This window comes from Macaca mulatta, chromosome 15, assembly GCF_049350105.2.
Source record: "Macaca mulatta isolate MMU2019108-1 chromosome 15, T2T-MMU8v2.0, whole genome shotgun sequence".
Lineage (NCBI taxonomy): Eukaryota > Metazoa > Chordata > Mammalia > Primates > Cercopithecidae > Macaca > Macaca mulatta.
The window spans coordinates 8,520,015-8,538,382 of record NC_133420.1 but is presented as its reverse complement, the minus strand read 5'-3'; the positions used below and the strand labels follow the sequence as shown (position 1 = coordinate 8,538,382).

At 58.0% G+C, this 18,368-nt stretch overlaps 2 protein-coding genes across 6 annotated transcripts in view; one reads left to right on the top strand and one right to left on the bottom strand.

Annotated features, from left to right (window-relative positions):
• The window catches only part of VAV2 (vav guanine nucleotide exchange factor 2), a 236,621-nt gene extending 218,253 nt beyond the window's left edge, over nt 1-18,368 (bottom strand). For 4 of the 5 annotated variants that reach the window (XM_015116413.3, XM_015116415.3, XM_077965429.1 and 1 more), the window contains exon 1: nt 17,661-18,368. In XM_015116413.3, the coding sequence (XP_014971899.1) occupies nt 17,661-17,864 (204 nt within the window). In that variant the 5' untranslated portion in view covers nt 17,865-18,368. 5 annotated transcript variants of the gene reach the window in all.
• Nucleotides 3,325-5,595, top strand: LOC144334973 (uncharacterized). Its single transcript, XM_077967203.1, has 2 exons — nt 3,325-3,504; nt 3,836-5,595. The coding sequence occupies exon 2, from the start codon at nt 4,321-4,323 to the stop codon at nt 5,443-5,445; it is 1,125 nt and encodes a 374-aa protein (XP_077823329.1). The 5' UTR covers nt 3,325-3,504; nt 3,836-4,320; the 3' UTR covers nt 5,446-5,595.

The window sequence follows — 18,368 nt, the reverse complement described above, 5'->3', positions numbered from 1 at the left end:
CCAACCTGCCCCAGCACCCCTCCATGTCCATGGCCTCCCTCACCAGAAGCCAGGAGGGCTGGATACAAACCCACATCCTCGCTCAGCGCTCAGTGGGCCAAGCCTGTCGCCCACAGCGGCAACCTGCTGGGTCAATGTTATCTGCCTCTCTCCTTCCCTACCCGGCCTCCCACACTTGGCTCACCTCCCACCTCAGGGTCTGTTTCTGGGGGACGCAGCCTCAGAGCCTTACAAAACAGGATTAAATAAAACCTGTCAACCCTGGGCAAAGACTGTCACTCACATGAACCCCTCAACTCTGTTGCCCAGGCTGGAGTGCCGCGGCGGGATCTCTGCTCACTACAAGCTCTGCCTCTCCTGGCCTCACCCTCGATAGAGGAGGAGACAGTGAGAGCCTAGACTGGAGCCCGAGTAAGGAGATGGGCTCTGCCTCCGGGTGGGAGTTGATGAAATGAGACCTTCATTCCCCACAAGGGAGAGGCTATGTTAATTGTGGTAAAGTACACATAACACAAACCTTACTGTTAGTGACATTTAGTGTAATACATTCACAATACCACGAACCCTCCACACTATGGAGTTGCAGAACTTTTTCACGCCCCCAAACAGACCCCCAGGCCCGTGGGCACTCTCCCCAGTGCCTTCTCCTGGCAGCCGCGCCATCTGCGTTCTGTTCTGCGACAGGAGCTGCTATTCTGGACATTTTAAAGGAATCACACAGGACTTGTCTTTCAGGCCTGGCTTCCTCCCCTTAGCATCACGTTTTCCAGGTTCATCCACATATATCCCACTGCATGGATGGACTCCGAGTGAATGCCCCACTCATCCACTGAGGAAGTCATTATTATTATTATTTTTTTTTTTTTTTTTTGAGACGGAGTCTCGCTGTGTTGCCCAGGTTGGAGTGCAGTGGCCGGATCTCAGCTCACTGCAAGCTCTGCCTCCCGGGTTTTTACGCCATTCTCCTGCCTCAGCCTCCCAAGTAGCCGGGACTACAGGCGCCCGCCACCTCGCCCGGCTAGTTTTTTGTATTTTTTAGTAGAGACGGGGTTTCACCGTGTTCGCCAGGATGGTCTCGAACTCCTGACCTCGTGATCCGCCCGTCTCGGCCTCCCAAAGTGCTGGGATTACAGGCTTGAGCCACCGCGCCCGGCCGGAAGTCATTATTTTTATCCCTATCCTACAGAGAAGGAAACTGAGGCTCCAGGAAGGTCAAGCTCAAAAACACACAGTGTCAGCAGCTCCAGGACTCCAGCCCTAGGTCCTAACCACACTGCGCTGTGCCTGGACGCCCCAGGGATGAAGGGTGTGCCTCTCCTACAGCCAGGGACTCCGGCCAGAGGGGAGCGACAGTGCAGCGAGACTGAGGTGCCGGGAGTCGCGGAGCCCAGCCGGCCCAGCTCCAGGCCCAGGCCACGCCGAGCTGCCCTGCCCCAAGCCTGTCTCCTTCCAGCTCTGGAATGAAAACAGATAAAACCAAGAGGGATTTCAGGCAGAGTGAGGCCCCCCCAGCATCCCACGAGGACCTCCGGCATCCAATGGGTGCCTGGTGTCCGTCTGAGGAGCAGCCCAGCCGTTGTACATGGAACAGCTCAGATCTGAAGGGGATCTTGGCTTTCACCAAAATGACTGTGGGATCGTTTCTCCTGTCCCAGCAGAAAGATGAGCTGGGGCCTGGGGGAAGGAGGCACAGATGGCCCAGTCACAGGGGGCAGGAGGGTCTCAGGATGTGGCGCTCATGAGCATGAGGGACCAGAACCTTCCGCCACCCCAGGGGTCCTGGGACACAGAATGTTGCTAGACAAGGATTGCCTAGGCACCTTGTGCACCGGGGACACGTGGCAACGGCCCTGGGGCCAGTCACCCTCCATGCATGACAGCTGTCACTCACCCAGGCAAATGACATGACAGGCGGTCCATCTCCATCCATGACAGCTGTCACTCACCCAGCACCTCTCGTTCCTGACAACAGTCGGAGGTGGGACACTGGAGCTGCAGGCAAGTGTCCAGAGCTCACCCCTCAACACGCAGCCTGCAGCCCCTGCCGGACGCCAACCACAGACACACCGGAGGACAGAATAAGGCAGAAAAACCAAAACATAGGCCTCAAACCTGGGGGAGTAGCCAAGGTCAAGGGGGCAGCGCCTGAGTCAGAAAGGCCACACCAAGTCCAGGTGGCTCAGTGCCTCGGGCCTGTGCCCCTCAGCTGGCAAAGGGGATGGATTGTCCACCTGCCCTGGGGCACGCAGCTCCCACGCCCCCTGCCTCTGGAGATGTCCTACGTGTAATGAGACAAACGTGACAATCCAAGAAATGTAGCTGAAAACTGGACGTGTGTCCAAACCCAGGGGCGGGGAGGTACACGGCATTCGAAGGTGAGGCCAGGAGAGGCAGGGCTGGGTAGGGCTGGAGAAACTGCCCTCCCTGGACCGCCGGCCAGAGGATGCTGGTCCCAGGGTCCCCTAGGAGGATCTCACTGCCACCTCCTCCACTGGGGGGTTGGGGGACCCCCTCCTATTCCAGCCACTGCAGAAAGGATCCCCCTGTGGAAGGATGACCCTGGAGGCAGCCAACACAGCATTTTTTAAAGTCCCTGACAACAGATGACAGACAGGCACCCCCTCCCCACCCCATGCAGATTTCCAAGAACACAGGGCTCGGAGGCCTTGAGGAAACTTGGAGACAGGCTCCTTAATCCCGGGAAGGCCGTGGCCGACAAGCACCTGGCGGGGAACGGAAAGATACTGTGTTTTCGCGCTGCCTTTGAAACCAAAAGTACAAAACAAATCAACAGAAATATTGATGACTTCAAGGCCAAGCTGGCCCAGGGGGACAAGGAGTGGGTCTGTTAAAATGATTTTTCTTCATCCTTATACAAACTCTTTAAAGACTGACAAATGAGCCGGGCACGGTGGCTCACGCCTGTAATCCCAGCACTGTGGGAGGCCGAGGCGGGCGGATCACAAGGTCAGGAGATCGAAACCATCCCGGCTAACACAGTGAAACCCCGTCTCTACTAAAAATACAAAAAATTAGCCGGGCGCGGTGGCTCATGCCTGTAATCCCAGCACTGTGGGAGGCCGAGGCGGGCGGATCACAAGGTCAGGAGATCGAGACCATCCTGGCTAACACTTCAACCCTGTCTCTACTAAAAATACAAAAAATTAGCCGGGCGTGGTGGCGGGCACCTGTAGTCCCAGCTACTCGGGAGGCTGAGGCAGGAGAATGGCGTGAACCCGGGAGGCGGAGCTTGCAGTGAGCCGAGATCGTGCCACTGCACTCCAGCCCGGGCGACAGAGCGAGACTCCGTCTTAAAAAAGAAAAACAGACTGACAAATGAACCCCACAAAACAGAAACACGTGTTTCTAGCAGCATCAGGATTGCAAAACCTGCAGCTGCCACGCGCCGGGAGACCTAACTCAGGGGCACGGCCGCTCAGTCTGGCCCGAAATTCAAGCTCCCACTGCCCAGACCATCCCCTCCGCGACCCTGTAGTTGTTATTCTTGTTTATCTTTTGTTTTTTTTTGTTTTTTTTTGTTTTTTTTTTTTGAGACGGAGTCTCGCTGTGTCGCCCAGGCTGGAGTGCAGTGGCCGGATCTCAGCTCACTGCAAGCTCTGCCTCCCGGGTTTTTACGCCATTCTCCTGCCTCAGCCTCCCGAGTAGCCGGGACTACAGGCGCCCGCCACCTCGCCCGGCTAGTTTTTTGTATTTTTTTAGTAGAGACGGGGTTTCACTGTGTTAGCCAGGATGGTCTCGAACTCCTGACCTCGTGATCCGCCCGTCTCGGCCTCCCAAAGTGCTGGGATTACAGGCTTGAGCCACCGCGCCCGGCCTTGTTTATCTTTTGGATTCAGAAGGCAAACAGTGTCCGCAGCGCCAGGCAAAGAGTCCTTCAGAGCACAAAGCTTCAGGGGACTAAAAACCGGGCGCCTGAGCATGGGGCTTGCCCCGGTGAAGGGGGGTCATCAGAGCTGATGGGGGCAGGGTGGGGGAGTTTGCTGGGTTTAGGGTCTCCTCCAGCCAGCTCCTGACCCCAGTGTGAGAGCAGGTCTGCAGGTCCCGGAGCGCCCACCCCAGAGGTGTTAAGTGAGCACGTGGGGAGAGGCACCAAGGCTTCAGAAGAGCTTCTGTGCCAGGGGAAGGGGCGTCAGAGAGGTGAGCTCATGGCTCCACTCTGCAAGGGTGGGGGGACACGTCAGCCGAGCACTTCCCACTTGCCAGGCACCAGGCTGAGGGCCGCGTCCTCAGCCAACCCCTGGGAGGGGCTCCTAAAATAGCCCCTTTGACAGAGGAGGATACAGGGCCCAGAGAGGCGCCATGGGACAGCCACAAGGTGCCGAGGTAGGATCTGAAAGCGGGTGTCAGAGGCTCAACGCTGTGCCGTCTCCACCCTGGGAATGTGTCGGCCGCCCAATGCCCAAGCACACACGAGGCCAGGCTCGGAGATGGGTCCCCAGGCAGGGGCTGCATGAGGACAGCTGGGCTCCCAGGGCAGCAGGAAGGAGCGGACGCCGCAGCCGTCCGGAACTCGGACAAAGGATGTTGACAGGGCAGGAGGATGAGCCAATGGAGACTTCCTGCAGCAGAGACGCAGAGCCCGGAGCCATGGCCACCGGCGGGACAGGCAGCAGCCTGGCACTGACCCGGGCCCAGGCACGCCTCCGGCCATGTTCCAGAGCCCCACCACTGACCTGTGGCCCACGAGAACCTCCTGCTGTCAGCCTGCTGACTTTGTCAGGGCCTCACGCTCCCCAGCAGGCCCCAGCTGAACTCACTCAGCTGAAACAGCATTCGGGGAGCACAGGTGCTAGTGGTGAGGGGAAGGCAGCGCCAGCTGCACACACCACCGCCTTGCCACCTCGTCAGGGAGCCTGCCGGAGTCACCTGAAGGAGGCCCTGCCTCCTGCCTGCCTTCTCTCTCATCTGAAAGTACCATCTTCCTCTCTCAGTTCATCCTTATTCTGCCCCTTCCAAAAAGCCAGCAACACAAGCACAGGGCTTCTGCCTCTGCTGCCCAATGCCACAAGCTGGTGCGCGGCAAGCAGAGTGCAGTGGAGGACAGCTGGGCCGCCGGCCACCCGGGAGCAGGAGGAGCAGGAGGCCGGGAGCCGTGTGGCCAGAGGGCAGAGCCAGTCAGCCCTGGGGCCGTCTCTGGACTCAGGCACCTGGTTCTCTGTCTCCCAACCTCCCACCAACCCAACGGGCCGTTTTGCTGGTGGAGGGGGGTGCTCCAGAGGCAAATGGTGCTCCAGAGGCAAGAGACCTGCACGGGCTGGCACGAGGCCTCGGCCCCCACACAGCTGTGTGATCTCAGACTGGCCCATCACCTGTCCCCTCCTTCATCCATTAACCGGGGCAGAGCGGCCCCCACCTGGTGCTGCGCAGGGTCTTCCGAGGACCAGGGGAGGTGCCAGTGCTGGTCCTGAAACCCGTCCAGAATAGAGAAAGGGCGTGTGTCAGGGCAGAGGGGCCCTGGCAACAAGATCTTTCCCCAGGACACTAGGGTGCTGCCCCCAACTCTGACACCACAGAGGTTGATCACCACCCAGCTGCCCCGCCAGCCGTGGGGCACGGCCACCTCTCTGGAACCTTCTATCACGCATCTCCCTGGGTCTCAGACTCATCACTGCTGCAGGGAAACACCATCCCCTGCAAGGCGGAGGGAAGGACACCAAGCAGGTGGCCCGGTGCCAGCCAGGTCGAGCTCTGCAGTGAGCGGCGGCCGCTGCCTTATGTGTCTAATCATCAGAGCTGCTGACATGCAGCGTCCTCTGTCCCAACTGCTGCTGGAACATGGATTTCAGAAATTGCAACACCCCTTCCAGCAATGATCCAGGATGAAGCAGTGCGGCGGCACCTGCAGCCTGTGGCCACACAGAACCCTCTCTGCGGAACAACCACCTGTCTCCAACCCTTAGCTACCAAGAGCCATCTACTTTTCAGAGCATCTCAAGTACCACCTCCTCCAGGAAGCTTTCCACCATCACCCTGCCCCCAGGGATCTAAATACCGCATTTGCTATGGACTGGCACAGCCTGCTGTTGACCCTGCCAACGGCAAAGCCTGCACGTGCCCCGCCTTCTACCCAGTCCAACCCAGGAGGCCCTGCGGGGAAGCAGGAGATGGGGTGAGGCCCCTTCTTCAGCGTCCCACGTCGCCGGCAGGTTCCTCCTCACCCATGGTCCTCATGTGACTATTAACAGCTCCCTTCCCCATCTCAGACTTAGGTGTGGCAGGACCATCTGGCTCACCTGATTCTGCTTGCCCCAGAATGCGTCCTTCTGCAGACAGGCGCTAGTGACCACGACCACACCCCACTACACCAGTACGGTGTCCAGGTGCCCCCAGCAGCGTGCCCAGGGCTTCAGCTTCCACTTGGCAGCCAGAGGGGAGGGGAGGAGAGGTGGGTGGTAAGGCAGCAGCCCCAGGAGGAGAGCCGCTCCCTCAGGCCGCCCGCTGCACCCAGCTCTGATGCTGAGGGAGGGCAGACAGCGGGCGAGGGCCGGTGCCCTTCACTGGGAGTGAGCCGCCAGGCTCGGGGTGAGGGTGCCATGTCCTGAGGCTCAGTGGGGCCTGCCGTGGGGTAGAAACTGTGCTGGGTGCCAGGCACACACTTTCTGCATCAAATCTTTCCAAGAGTCTGCAAGGTGGCCACGGTCATCCCATTTCAGACAACGAGGCTGAGCTCGAGGGACACGGCCACCATTAAGATGCTAAGTGTGGCCGGGCGCGGTGGCTCAAGCCTGTAATCCCAGCACTTTGGGAGGCCGAGACGGGCAGATCACGAGGTCAGGAGATCGAGACCATCCTGGCTAACACGGTGAAACCCCGTCTCTACTAAAAAATACAAAAAACTAGCTGGGCGAGGTGGCGGGCGCCTGTAGTCCCAGCTACTCGGGAGGCTGAGGCAGGAGAATGGCGTAAACCCAGGAGGCGGAGCTTGCAATGAGCTGGGATCTGGCCACTGCACTCCAGCCCCGGCGACAGAGCGAGACTCCGTCTCAAAAAAAAAAAAAAAAAATGCTAAGTGTGGCCGAGCAGGCCAGTGTGGTCCCCACTGCCGCCCCTGCGGGCCACTCATCGTGTCTCCAAGCATTTCCAGTGATCTCTTTCTGGCAGTGTCATTCCAGACATGAGGAGCCCGGCCTCCATCAGGAAAATGGGGCTGAGAGCTAAGTCCCCTCTAGACTGCCCAAGGGTGGCGGCTGGGGTCATGGCAGCGCTCAGTCCGCTTCCCGGCACAAGGGCCTGGGAGAAAGCTCCGCTCTTACTGATCGCTTCCTGTTTGACCAGCCCCTGCCAAAAGCTTTAGATACAAATGGAACAGTAAACACAACAAACGGTGCGACTTAGAAGGGGAAAGTCCAAGAGACCAAGAGCCCTTGTCAGGGGGCCCGAGCAGGCCTGGGGGCAGGAAAGGTTTCCCAGGACAGGCCTCTAAGCAGACGGCAGCAGCGAGCCAGGCAAGAGGGTTCCCCTTCAAGGAACTGCAGGGGAAAGGCCCTGAACTGGGAGGCACAGGAAGGCAGTCAGCGTGCCTGAAGCTGGGGCACGGAAGGCCAGGGAGACTCGGTGGGGGTGACACCAGGCAGGGGGGGTGCCTCCAGGGTAGCAGCGCCAAACCATGCGTGGCTGCAGCACACGTGGCCGCAGACGAGGCTGGTGGGGCAGGAGGCCGAAAGAGGGGCACGTGGGACTGGGCGCAGCAGACTCTAGCTAGCGGGGCAGGAGGCTGCAAGAGGGACACCTGGGATAGGGTGCGGTAGACCAGGCTGGCAGGGCAGGAGACGGCAAGAGGGGACCTAGGACAGGGTGTGGCAGACTCTGGCTGGCGGGGCAGGAAGCCGAAAGAGGGGACCTAGGACTGGGCGCGGCAGACTCTGGCTGGCGGGGCGGGAGGCCGAAAGAGGGGACCTAGGACTGGGCGCGGCAGACTCTGGCTGCCGCTTGGTTTTAGAGGGCCCGCCGCCTGGTTTTGGAGGGCCCACTGCCTGATTTTGTACATCCTGCAAGCCAAGAAAGGTTTTTATGTTTTTGTTGTGTTTTTTGTTTGTTTGTTTTTGAGATGGAGTCTTGCTCTGTCCCCCAGGCTGGAATGCAGTGGCGCGATCTCCGCTCACTGCAAGCTCTGCCTCCCGGGTTCACGCCATTCTCCTGCCTCAGCCTCCCGAGTAGCTGGGACTACAGGTGCCCGCCACCACGCCCGGCTAATTTTTTGTATTTTTTTTAGTAGAGACGGGGTTTCACCGTGTTAGCCAGGATGGTCTCGATCTCCTGACCTCGTGATGCGCTCGCCTTGGCCTCCCAAAGTGCTGGGATTACAGGCTTGAGCCACCGCGCCCGGCCAAGGTTTTTATGTTTTTCAATGGTTGAGCAGGTTGGTGGGGGAAGCATAAGAATAATATTTCATGATATGTGAAAATGATATACATTTCAAATTTCATTCTACAAAAATAAATTTCATGGGAGCATCGCCACACTCCTCCGGTTACAGACCACCCAGGGCTGCTGTCGTGCTGCAAGGGCAGACCTGCATAGTCGTGACAGAGACCGTCTGGCTCACAAAACCTAAAATATTTACCATCCAGCCCTGCACCGAAACATCTGCCGCCGCCTGCTCTAGGAGAGGGACGGCAATGGCTGGGCTGGGACACTGGGAGAGACCTCCGCCTGCTCTAGGAGAGAGACGGCAGTGGCCAGGCTGGGACACTGGGAGAGAAGAAGGTGACTCCAGGGGCAGTCAGGAGGGAGGCCTGCTGGGGCCTCAGCTGGGGGCTCAGGTCTGGGCATCTGCGTAAAGCCAGGCTCTTCCACACTGGCCCCACCGGATTGCCAACGCTGTCCCTGTCCTGGGAATCCCACCCCTCAAACTGGGAAGCCACAGCCCACAGACATGGCCTGGACACAGGGACGAACATGTGTCCTCACAAGTCACCTCAAAAGAGGGCACCACGCTGCCCACCACCCAGGCCAGAACCCAGTGTCCTTCCAGGAAGGCCAGAAAGATTTCCTCCAGGGGGGAGACATCCTCATGACCTGGGCCTCAGAGCAAGAAAACGCTCCACAGAGGCACGGGGGTGGGCCGGACGCTCACCCACGCCAGACCCCCAACAAGGTCCTGCCTCCAGAAGTCCACCGCCCTGACGCCAGGGCCCCGACCCATCTCCAAGGCCCGGCCCAAACCGCAGGCAGACGCAGATCACTCTCACAGCGGCCTCCACGCCGCACACCCAGCATTCCTCCCGGTCTCATCCTGCCCCACACCAAAGCCAGGGTTTTTGCAATCGCAACACTCGGCAGAAATCTCTTATCTTCGCCAATGTCAGGTTATGCCCTCCTTGCGGCCTGGGGTCCTTCCTGCTGACCCCAGGCCTGAGCCTGGGATCCTGCTCAACATAGCCTTCAAGTCCCACTCCCGGTGAGTCCCTGTCACTAACAGCCAGGGCTCCCACCCCACCCCACCCCATGCTCCCGGGCTCCTGCCCAGCGGGAATGCCAATGCTTGCAAGATGAAAGTTTCTCATCCTCATTTTCATTATTATCCCTCCAAGGAGCCTTTTCAGATACTTTTCCTAATCTCCCTCCCTGCCTGAAATTTTAATACTGCAGAAGCACTGTTTCTGTGGGTTTTTTGTTTTGTTTTGTTTTATTGAGACGGAGTCTCACTCTGTAGCCCAGGCTGGAATGCAGTGGCGCGATCTCAGCTCACTGCAACCTCCGCCTCCCAGGTTCAAGCGATCCTCCTGCCTCAGCCTCCCGAGTAGCTGGAATTACAAGTGTGCACCACCACACCCGGCTAATTTTTTGTATTGTTAGTAGAGACAGGGGTTTCACCATGTTGGCCAGGCTGGTCTCAAACTCCTGACCTCAGGTGATCTGCCTGCCTCGGCCTCCCAAACTGCTGCGATTACAGGTGTGAGCCACTGTGCCCGGCCTGTCTCTGTGTTTTGTGTGGCATGCACATCTGTAGTTTATTCATGAAAATAAGATTTCTTCTGACTGCAGTGGCTCATGCCTGTAATCCCAACACTTTGGGAAGTCAAGGCATGAGGACTGCTTGAGCCCAGGAGTTCAAGACCAGCCTGGGCAACATGCAAGCTCTCGTCTCTACAAGAAATTAAAACATTAGCTGGGCGTGGTGGTACACACCTGTAGTCCCAGCTACTTGGGAGACTGTAGTGAGAGGATTCCTTGAGCCCAGGAGTTTGAGGCTGCACTGAGTCATGATCACACCACTGCTCTTCAGACTGGGCAACAGAATGAGACCCTGTCTCTAAAAATAATCCATAAGAATAATATTTCTTCATCCCCAAAGATTTGATTTTCACCCCCTCAAAAGCAATAATGCCCCTGTTGAAAACGCAGAGGTTATCAGCATGGCCAATGTGGCGAAACCTCATCTCTCCTAAAAATACAAACATTAGCCAGACGTGGTGGCACAAGCCTGTAGTCCCAGCTACTCAGGAAGCTGAGGTGCTATAATTACTCGAACATGGCTGGCAAAGGTTGCAGTGAGCCAAGTTTGTGCCACTCATTCCAGCGTGAGGGACAAAGGGAGGCCCTGTCTCAAAAAAAAAAATAGCATAGGTTAAGTAAAATATATTATTATAATTAGTGCTACACATTTCTTTTTGCTTTTTTATTGCAACCACCAAAATTCTGAAAATATAGATGTGGGTTACGTTATATTTCTATCTGGCAGCACTAATATAGGCAGAAAACAAATACACATGTCAACATGTATAGACATATATGGATACAGAGACACATACATAAATAAATACACACACATACACCAATTCCCCAGGTGTGAACACTGAGAGTGCCTGGAAGCAGGAAAACCCCAGCAGCACTGAGCACACCTCATCCAACCTTGCCTTCTTTTTTTTTGCAAAGTGGGGGGAGTTGGATCTTTTTTTTTGGAGATGGAGTCTCATTCTGTCACCCAGGCTGGAGTGCAGTGGCGCGATCTCCACTCACTGCAACCTCCACCTCCCGGTTCAAGCGATTCTCCTGCCTCAGCCTCCCAAGTAGCTGGAACTACAGGCGACTGCCACCATGCCCGGCTAATTTTTGCATTTTTAGTAGAGACGGGGTTTCACCACGTTGGCCAGGCTGGTCTCAAACTCCTCATCTCAAATGATCTGCCCGCCTCGGCCTCCCAAAGTGCTGGGACTGCAGGAATGAGCCACCATGCCCAGCCCTGATCTTGCCTTCTAAATACCCCTCTCCACTACCAAGGAACCACAGCTCCTTGGACAAACAGCTGGTTCCTAAGCTGGGACAATGGAAACGCAAAGTGAGCCTGGAACATCTTGTGCCAGGAAGTCAGGCACGGTATTCACATGTCCTCTGCACTCGAAGAATGATGAGGACGAATCAAAAGACACAGGGAAGCAAAAGCTGGTGTAACACGGTTCTCACTGGCCAAACCTGAGACTGTGTGAGCATCAACATAAATAATGATGGTAACAGGTTATATGCATGGAATAAAATAGGAAACCATAACCCAAACTGGAGACATGGCAGGAAGGGACAGAATGAGGGAGGGAGAGAGGAAAAAGAAAAGCAGAGATGGATGAGAAGAAAAGGAAGAAAAGAATGAGAGAGATGAGCAGAGAAGGATAAGAGAGGAAGGAAAGGAGGGAGAAAAGGAGAAGCAAATAGCAAGATATTTATATTGACTCAAAGTATCTTCTTTAAGTATGTGTTAAGGGCAAAGGGAAGCAAAGTAACTTTGCAGTGAAATCAAGCAAACTCCACCTTAACAGAGTAATTATACACAACATCACCCGCAATGGGACACATCCAAGCCTCGTGCCAACTGCTAGGAGGAAGCAGGAAGGATGCAGCACGGAGGCTGAGCTAGGCCCCTACAGGTGCATGGCCTGACCCTGCTGATGGGGGAACATTCTGTAACCAAAGGAGGCTGTAACCTTCCAAAAAGTCAAGGTCATGAACATCAAAGAAAGGCTGAGGAACGGGCCCAGGTTGACAGAGGGGGACACAGCCACTGGCAGCCCAGGGCCCTAAGGCTGTTCTATGCTGTGAAGGGCATTTGCTGGGACAATTGTGGAGAAGCAGACGGGTCACGGATTGCTGCTGTTGGCTGGATGGGGATGGCGGTGCTGTGGTTACAGAGGAGCATGACCTTGTTTGTGGGAAACGCACTGATGCATTTGGGGTGCGGGGCATTGAGCCCCATACTTCCCCTCAAATGGTTCAAGTTACCTGTGCTGTACTTGTAACTTTCCTACGACTGAGATATTTTCAAATTTTTTTAGAAAATACAATCTATCCCCTGAAAAAGAAAAGGTGTCCCTGTCTGCCTCACAGCCGGCATTCCCTCCCCTGCTCCTGGCATCCCTGTGTTTTGGACCCCGGCTACACCAGCCAGGCCCCTTCTGCTGCCACCGAGAGCCCTTCGGGTATTTCCCTGTCACTTTCCAGTTACCGAGCTCCTCATCAACATCCACTGGGGCCCTTGCGCGACGAAAAGCCTCACGAGAGCGGGGACAGCCCCAGCCTGTTCTCCTCCCTCCCCTCACAGGCACAAAGCCCGCGTGGCATGTGGCAGGGATTTATTATTATTTATTTATTTATTTATTTATTTATTATTTAATTATATATATATTATTTATTTATTTATTTATTATTCCTCTAATGAACGCACAAGGTTCTGAAGGACCCAGAGAGGAGCAAGCCCAGCCATGGCCCTGCCTTGGAGGGGCTCAGACCCAGAAGGGGGGCAGTCACACAAAGGTGCTCCAGACACACTCGGTCCCTCGTTAGCATCATCCTTTACACTCTCCAGCTGTCCAGCTGCTGAGTTTTGCAGAACGAGCAGCAAGGGTACTGTGTAATGAAACAAAAAGCGGAGAGGACGAGGCCAGAGAGACCCCAGAACAGTGAAGGAGTGAGACGGAGGTTCGAAGCGCGTGCAGGACAGGGTGGGAAGAGGGTGAAACCCAAGGAGGCTGCCAAGGGGAGGCAGCCCCGATACCAGCTCCTACAGGAAGAACCAGGCTAGAAGGAGAGAAGGTCTTCCAGCAAGCGCACAGCTCATGATGGCACACATCAAAAAGGCCCTGGAGGGGGGTGCCAAAAACATCGCCAGGCTGGCGTGTCTGGGAAGAGGCAGGGAGCACAGGGAGTTGAGGCGGAGGTTGGGGACAGACTCTGGCAGGCCCGGGGCCAAGCCTTTGCGTGGTGTCCCGGCAATGGCTGCCTGATCTGTTTTACGGGGAAGAGGCTACCAGGGCGATGTGGGCAAGTCAGAGACTGGGCGGGTGGTGCCCTCAGGGTGCAATCTGCAGATGCTGGCACAGGCAACCTCGGGACCTCCCAACCGAAGCTGCTCCAGACATACCCAGTCTCTTGTTAGGGTCAGCAGATTGTGGCCATACCCAATTAGTTTAATTAAACCCATGGGGCTTCCAGGCACTTTGGATAAAAAATAAAATAAAATAAAGCAGACCCTGCCAGCTTCAGAAGAAATGACCAGGTGGGCAACTGGGATCTCTGTGACCACCTCCTAGCACCCGGTTCTGCGCACAGCAGATGCTGTATAAATGCACATTGCTATGATGATCCATTAGGGCAAATAACCCAGCCTAGATTAAACTCAAAGTGGGAGGGGCGCTCCAAGTCCTCTGAAAATAGGATGTCACCATGGGAAGCCAGGGGCAATTCTGGAAGGAGGGAACATTATAGAGGCCTCCAGGCTAGATGGCCCCATATGCCATGACTAGCAGGGAGGTGGGAGACACCCCAGCATGTGCCCTCGAGGGACCCTGCAACTCACTAGCCAGGGATCACAGGCACCCACCCCCCATCCCAGCCACCCCTTGAAAACAGACACACACCATGACAACCCAAGAACGAGGCCAGGGACATCTCTCAGAAAGTCCTCAAGACAGCAAGCCAGCTTAGGAAGGTCTGCAGTCATCATTTATTTAAACAGTCTTGGGAGGGAGACTGCAATCCCTATGTTGGTTTTGCCACTTACCGATCTGGGCAGGAGGGGTGGCGTGGTGAGGAGTCACTCAAGCTCTCTGAACCTTGATGGCCTCACCTATTAAACACAGGCGGCAACCCCCACCTAAGGTTGTGCTTAGGCCACAGCAGGGCAGGTAAGAAAGGGCAGATGTGATTTTTCTATGACCCAACCACCAAGGGTGGAGATGACCTCTTCCCCCTCCCATCCCCACCCCTTAAGAAATATCAGTTTCAGCCAGGCGCGGGGGCTCACGTCTGTAATCCCAGCACTTTGGGAGGCTGCGGTGAGCAGATCACGAGGTCACGAGTTCGAGATCAGCCTGGCCAACACAGTGAAACCCCATCTCTACTAAAAATACAAAAAATAGCTGGGCATGGGTGGGGCGCTGTGGTTCACGCCTGTAATCCCAACACTTTGGGAGGCCGAGGCGGGCGGATCACGAGGTCAGGAGTTCGAGATCTGTCTGGCCAACATAGTGAAACATTGTCTCTACAAAAAATACAAAAAATAGCTGGGTGTGGGCCGGGCACGGTGGCTCACGTCTGTAATCCCAACACTTTGGGAGCCGAGGCAGGTGGATCACGAGGTCAGGAGTTCGAGACCAGCCTGGCCAACATGGTGAAACCCCATCTCTACCAAAAATACAAAATTAGCTGAGTGAGGTGGCACATGCCTGTAATCCCAACACTTTGGGAAGCCGACGTGGGTGGATCACCTGAGGTCGGAAGTTCGAGACCAGCCTGACCAACATAGAGAAACCCCATCTCTACCAAAAATACAAAATTAGCTGAGTGAGGTGGCACATGCCTGTAATCCCAGCTACTCAGGAGGCTGACACAGAAGAATCACTTGAACCTGGGAGGCGGAGATTGTGGTGAGCTGAGATAGCGCCATTGCATTCCAGCCTGGGCAACAAGAGCGAAACTCCATCTCAAAAAAATATATATATATACAAAAAATTAGCCAAGCATGGTGGCAAGCACCTGTAATCCCAGCTACTCAGGAGGCTGAAGCAGGAGAATTGCTTGAATCCGAGGTGGAGGTTGCAGTGAGCTGAGACTGCGCCACTGCACGCCTGCCTGGTCAACAGAGCGAGACTCCATTTCAAATAATAATAATAATAATAATAGCTGGGCATGGTGGCACGTCCCTGCAGTCCCAGCTACTCAGGAGGCTGAGGCAAGAGAATCACTTGAACCCAGGAGGTGGAGGTTGTAGTGAGCCGACATTGCACCACTGCACTCCAGCCTGGGCGACAGAGCAAGACTTCATCTCCAAAAAGAAAAAAAAAGAAAGTGAGTTTCCCAGATAACAAACACCAGCCATACAGAGAAATGAAGTCCTTCTCCCAGCTCCTGTGGGCAGCCAGATGCAGTAAAGGGGTTTCTCCACGTGTGAACATACAGATGGGGCCGTCATAGCCAACGTGAGGGTTAAGGGAGCACCTGCAGCCATCCCTGTGCAGGCAACAGCCGTACAAAGGCGGCCCACCCTCCACGGGACAGAGGAGTGGAGGGCAAGGTCAGCCTCAGCTACACGGGGCCATACATGCCAGTGTCCAGGTGATGGTCATTTCATGGGCACTGTGCTAAGGGTGTGCCTTCTGTGCCTGCCCTTAGCAAATCCTCACAGCATGGCTAAGAGGGGACTGCTATGACTGTTCTCATGACACAGATGGGGAAACTGAGGCTCTGGAGGTCATTGCCTACCTGGGAGGGGACAGTGCCAGGATTCAATCAGAGCAGAGAGCCACACAGATACACACCCATGTGGTCCTCCTACCGCCCAGGCCCCTACACACCCTCCACCCACCCAGCAGCAGGGCACTTACGACACCCCTCCACCAGTCTGGCAGCAGGGCCCCTACACACCCCTTCACCGGCTGGGCAGCGGGACCCCCAGACGCCCCTCCACCGGCCCAGCAGCAAGGCTCAAGGGGCCTGTATCGGGGTTCATATTGCTGCCTGGCCAATGGCTCCAGAGACCCCAGGAAGTCTCTGGCTTGAACTTCCAGTGCAAAGGCTGAGCCAAGCCACCTGCCACAGCCAGGGCCCCCTCTTCTTCCCATCTTCCCAAACCACAGCTGGGGAGGGGCAGCCCGGAGACCCAGCGAGTCCACGACGCAAGGTTGGGTTCCTCCCAAGCCTCCTCTGTGCTGACCCAGCTGCCCTGCCTCTGCCCTGAGCCCCAGCCTGCAAGCAGCCGGAAATCCTGCCCGAGCAAGTCAGCCTGGGCAGCCCCTGGAACTCACATCAAAGGCAGCCGCCTCGGTTCAAGGCCCAGCCCTGCTCCCCCACAGCTACCCTTCTCCTCAGTTTCTCCAGCCATAAAATGGAGTCCAGACTTCCCAGTCCCCGTGGGGCTCTGAGAACAGATCTGGGGAAGCCCGCTGATGCGGTGACCGCCACCTGCACCTGACCACTGACACCCTGCGGGAAGAAGGGCTGACTCCCAGGGAGGCTCCTGAGGGCTCCTACTAAGCCGGTCCAGGCGGTGCTGGGTAATAATTACCCAGTGGGAAGGCGGCCCCTTCCCCTCAGGGCTTGCCTTTGTCAGCGCCCCCCCAACCCAGCAGAGAAGGGCCCGGTCTCCTAGGAAACGCAGTCACCACCAAAGGGCAGAGGCCTCGGCAGCCCAGCCTGGAATCGCTAGTGACTCACTCTCCCTCCTTCCCAGGAACCACGTCCTAAGTCCCACTGGTGAATGATCCCTCTCCACATGGAGTTGCCACTGCGCGCCGTGACGGGCTGCTGAGCTGGCTGAAAGGTGGCGCCTCGTTGGTGCTGGTCGGACCCGGCTGGCACCCCCTCTGCCTCCCCCGACCTCTTCTAAGCTGCTCCCAGTAAGGACTCCGCGACCCCCGGAGAAGAGGATGGAAGCCTCCATTCTGCTTAAGTCTTAGCCAAGTTCCCTTTAAGAGGCCAAGAAAAGCAGCTCCGTTCGGCGGGGCAGGCATTTTACTGCCTGGCCCCGCGGCCGCACGCGTGTCTCCGCCGCGACAAAGGCCACACTCAGCGCCCGAAGGAGGGGTGGGGGTGTTAGGAAAGCGATGGGGGCCAGGACCGGCGCCAAGTGGCCCTGGGGATCCTCGAGGCGGATCAACCCGGGCCCGGGTCCTGGAAGAGGCGGAGGCCGGCGAGGGGGCGGTGCCCGGGGCGAACCCAGCTCCCTCCGGCCCCGAGGACTCCCGCCCCGCGCCCCTCCCGGGCCCTCCAGCCGCGCCCCGGGCCGGCACAGCGACCGCGCCCGCTCTTCCACGGGCGTCCGGCCAGCAGGCGCGAGGCCCGAGGATGCGACCCACGACGCTTACACCCGGCTCGGCAGGCTCCCTGGGGACTGAGGGGCCACTCGCAGGGCCCCGCAGAGCAAGCGCAGCGCGGGAGCCTCCCCCATCCCAGGCGGCGCAGACCGCGGAACCGCCGCACCGGAGCAGTGGCCGGGGACTGGGGGGACGGCGGCGCGACCCAGGCTGGAGGGACTTTGGCCAACTTCGCGCCTCCTGAGGTCGCAGCTCCGAGGGCCGGGGCGCGCCCTCCCGTCGCCCGCCCGCGTCCCAGGGCGCCTGGGCCGCCGCCGCTGCAACCTCCGCGTTCGGTCCGCGCGTCGGGCAGCGCGAACGCCGGAGCCCTGAGGCCCTCCCGCCGCGCCGGGCGCTCACCTGGGACATCTGCGGCCGGAAGTTGATGTCCTTGAGGTCGATGGAGCCGGGGGAGAGGTTGTGCAGCAGCTGGCACAGGAGGACCCCGTCGCGCAGCGCCTGCGCCAGGTCGAAGACAACGGCCGAGGGCCACACCACCCGGTGGTTGGGCGGCAGGACCTTGCAGTCGATGAGCCAGCGGCCGCACTGCCGCCACTGCTCCATGGCGCCCGCGGGCCCGACCGGCTCAGGGCAGCGCTTGAGCCAAAGTGCAGCGGCCGCGGGGCATCCCGCCCGCGCGCGCGGGGCTCAGGACCGGGGCGGGGCTTCGCGCGGGCTGCCCCAGGTCCCCCGCTGCGCCGCCGCGCGTCCCCTCCTCTTCCTCCTCCTCCTCCTAGGGCTCCTCTCTGGCCGCCGCTCCCGCCCACGTGCGGCCGCGGGGCGGGCAACGGGCAGCGCGCCGGATCTCCCCGCTTCACACACGCAAGTGCCCGCGGGCCCCGGGCCGGGCTCCACGCAGCCAGTCGCCGCAGCGCTCCCCGATTCGCGCCGCCGGACGCCGCATTCTGCGCTCCGGGCGCCCCGCGGCCGCCGCCGCTCCTGCCCCGCCCGAGACAAAGGCCCGGTGGGGTCGCTCGCTCCGCGCGTCCCGGGCCTGGGCCGTCCGCGTCGCCGCCGCTTTGTTCGCCCCGCCCGCAGTCCTCACGCCCGGCGCTGCGACTCGACAAC

Bases quoted from the DNA above. Each gene is read 5' to 3' on its own strand.
- LOC144334973 (XM_077967203.1), top strand. From the start codon at position 4,321: ATGGGACAGCCACAAGGTGCCGAGGTAGGATCTGAAAGCGGGTGTCAG.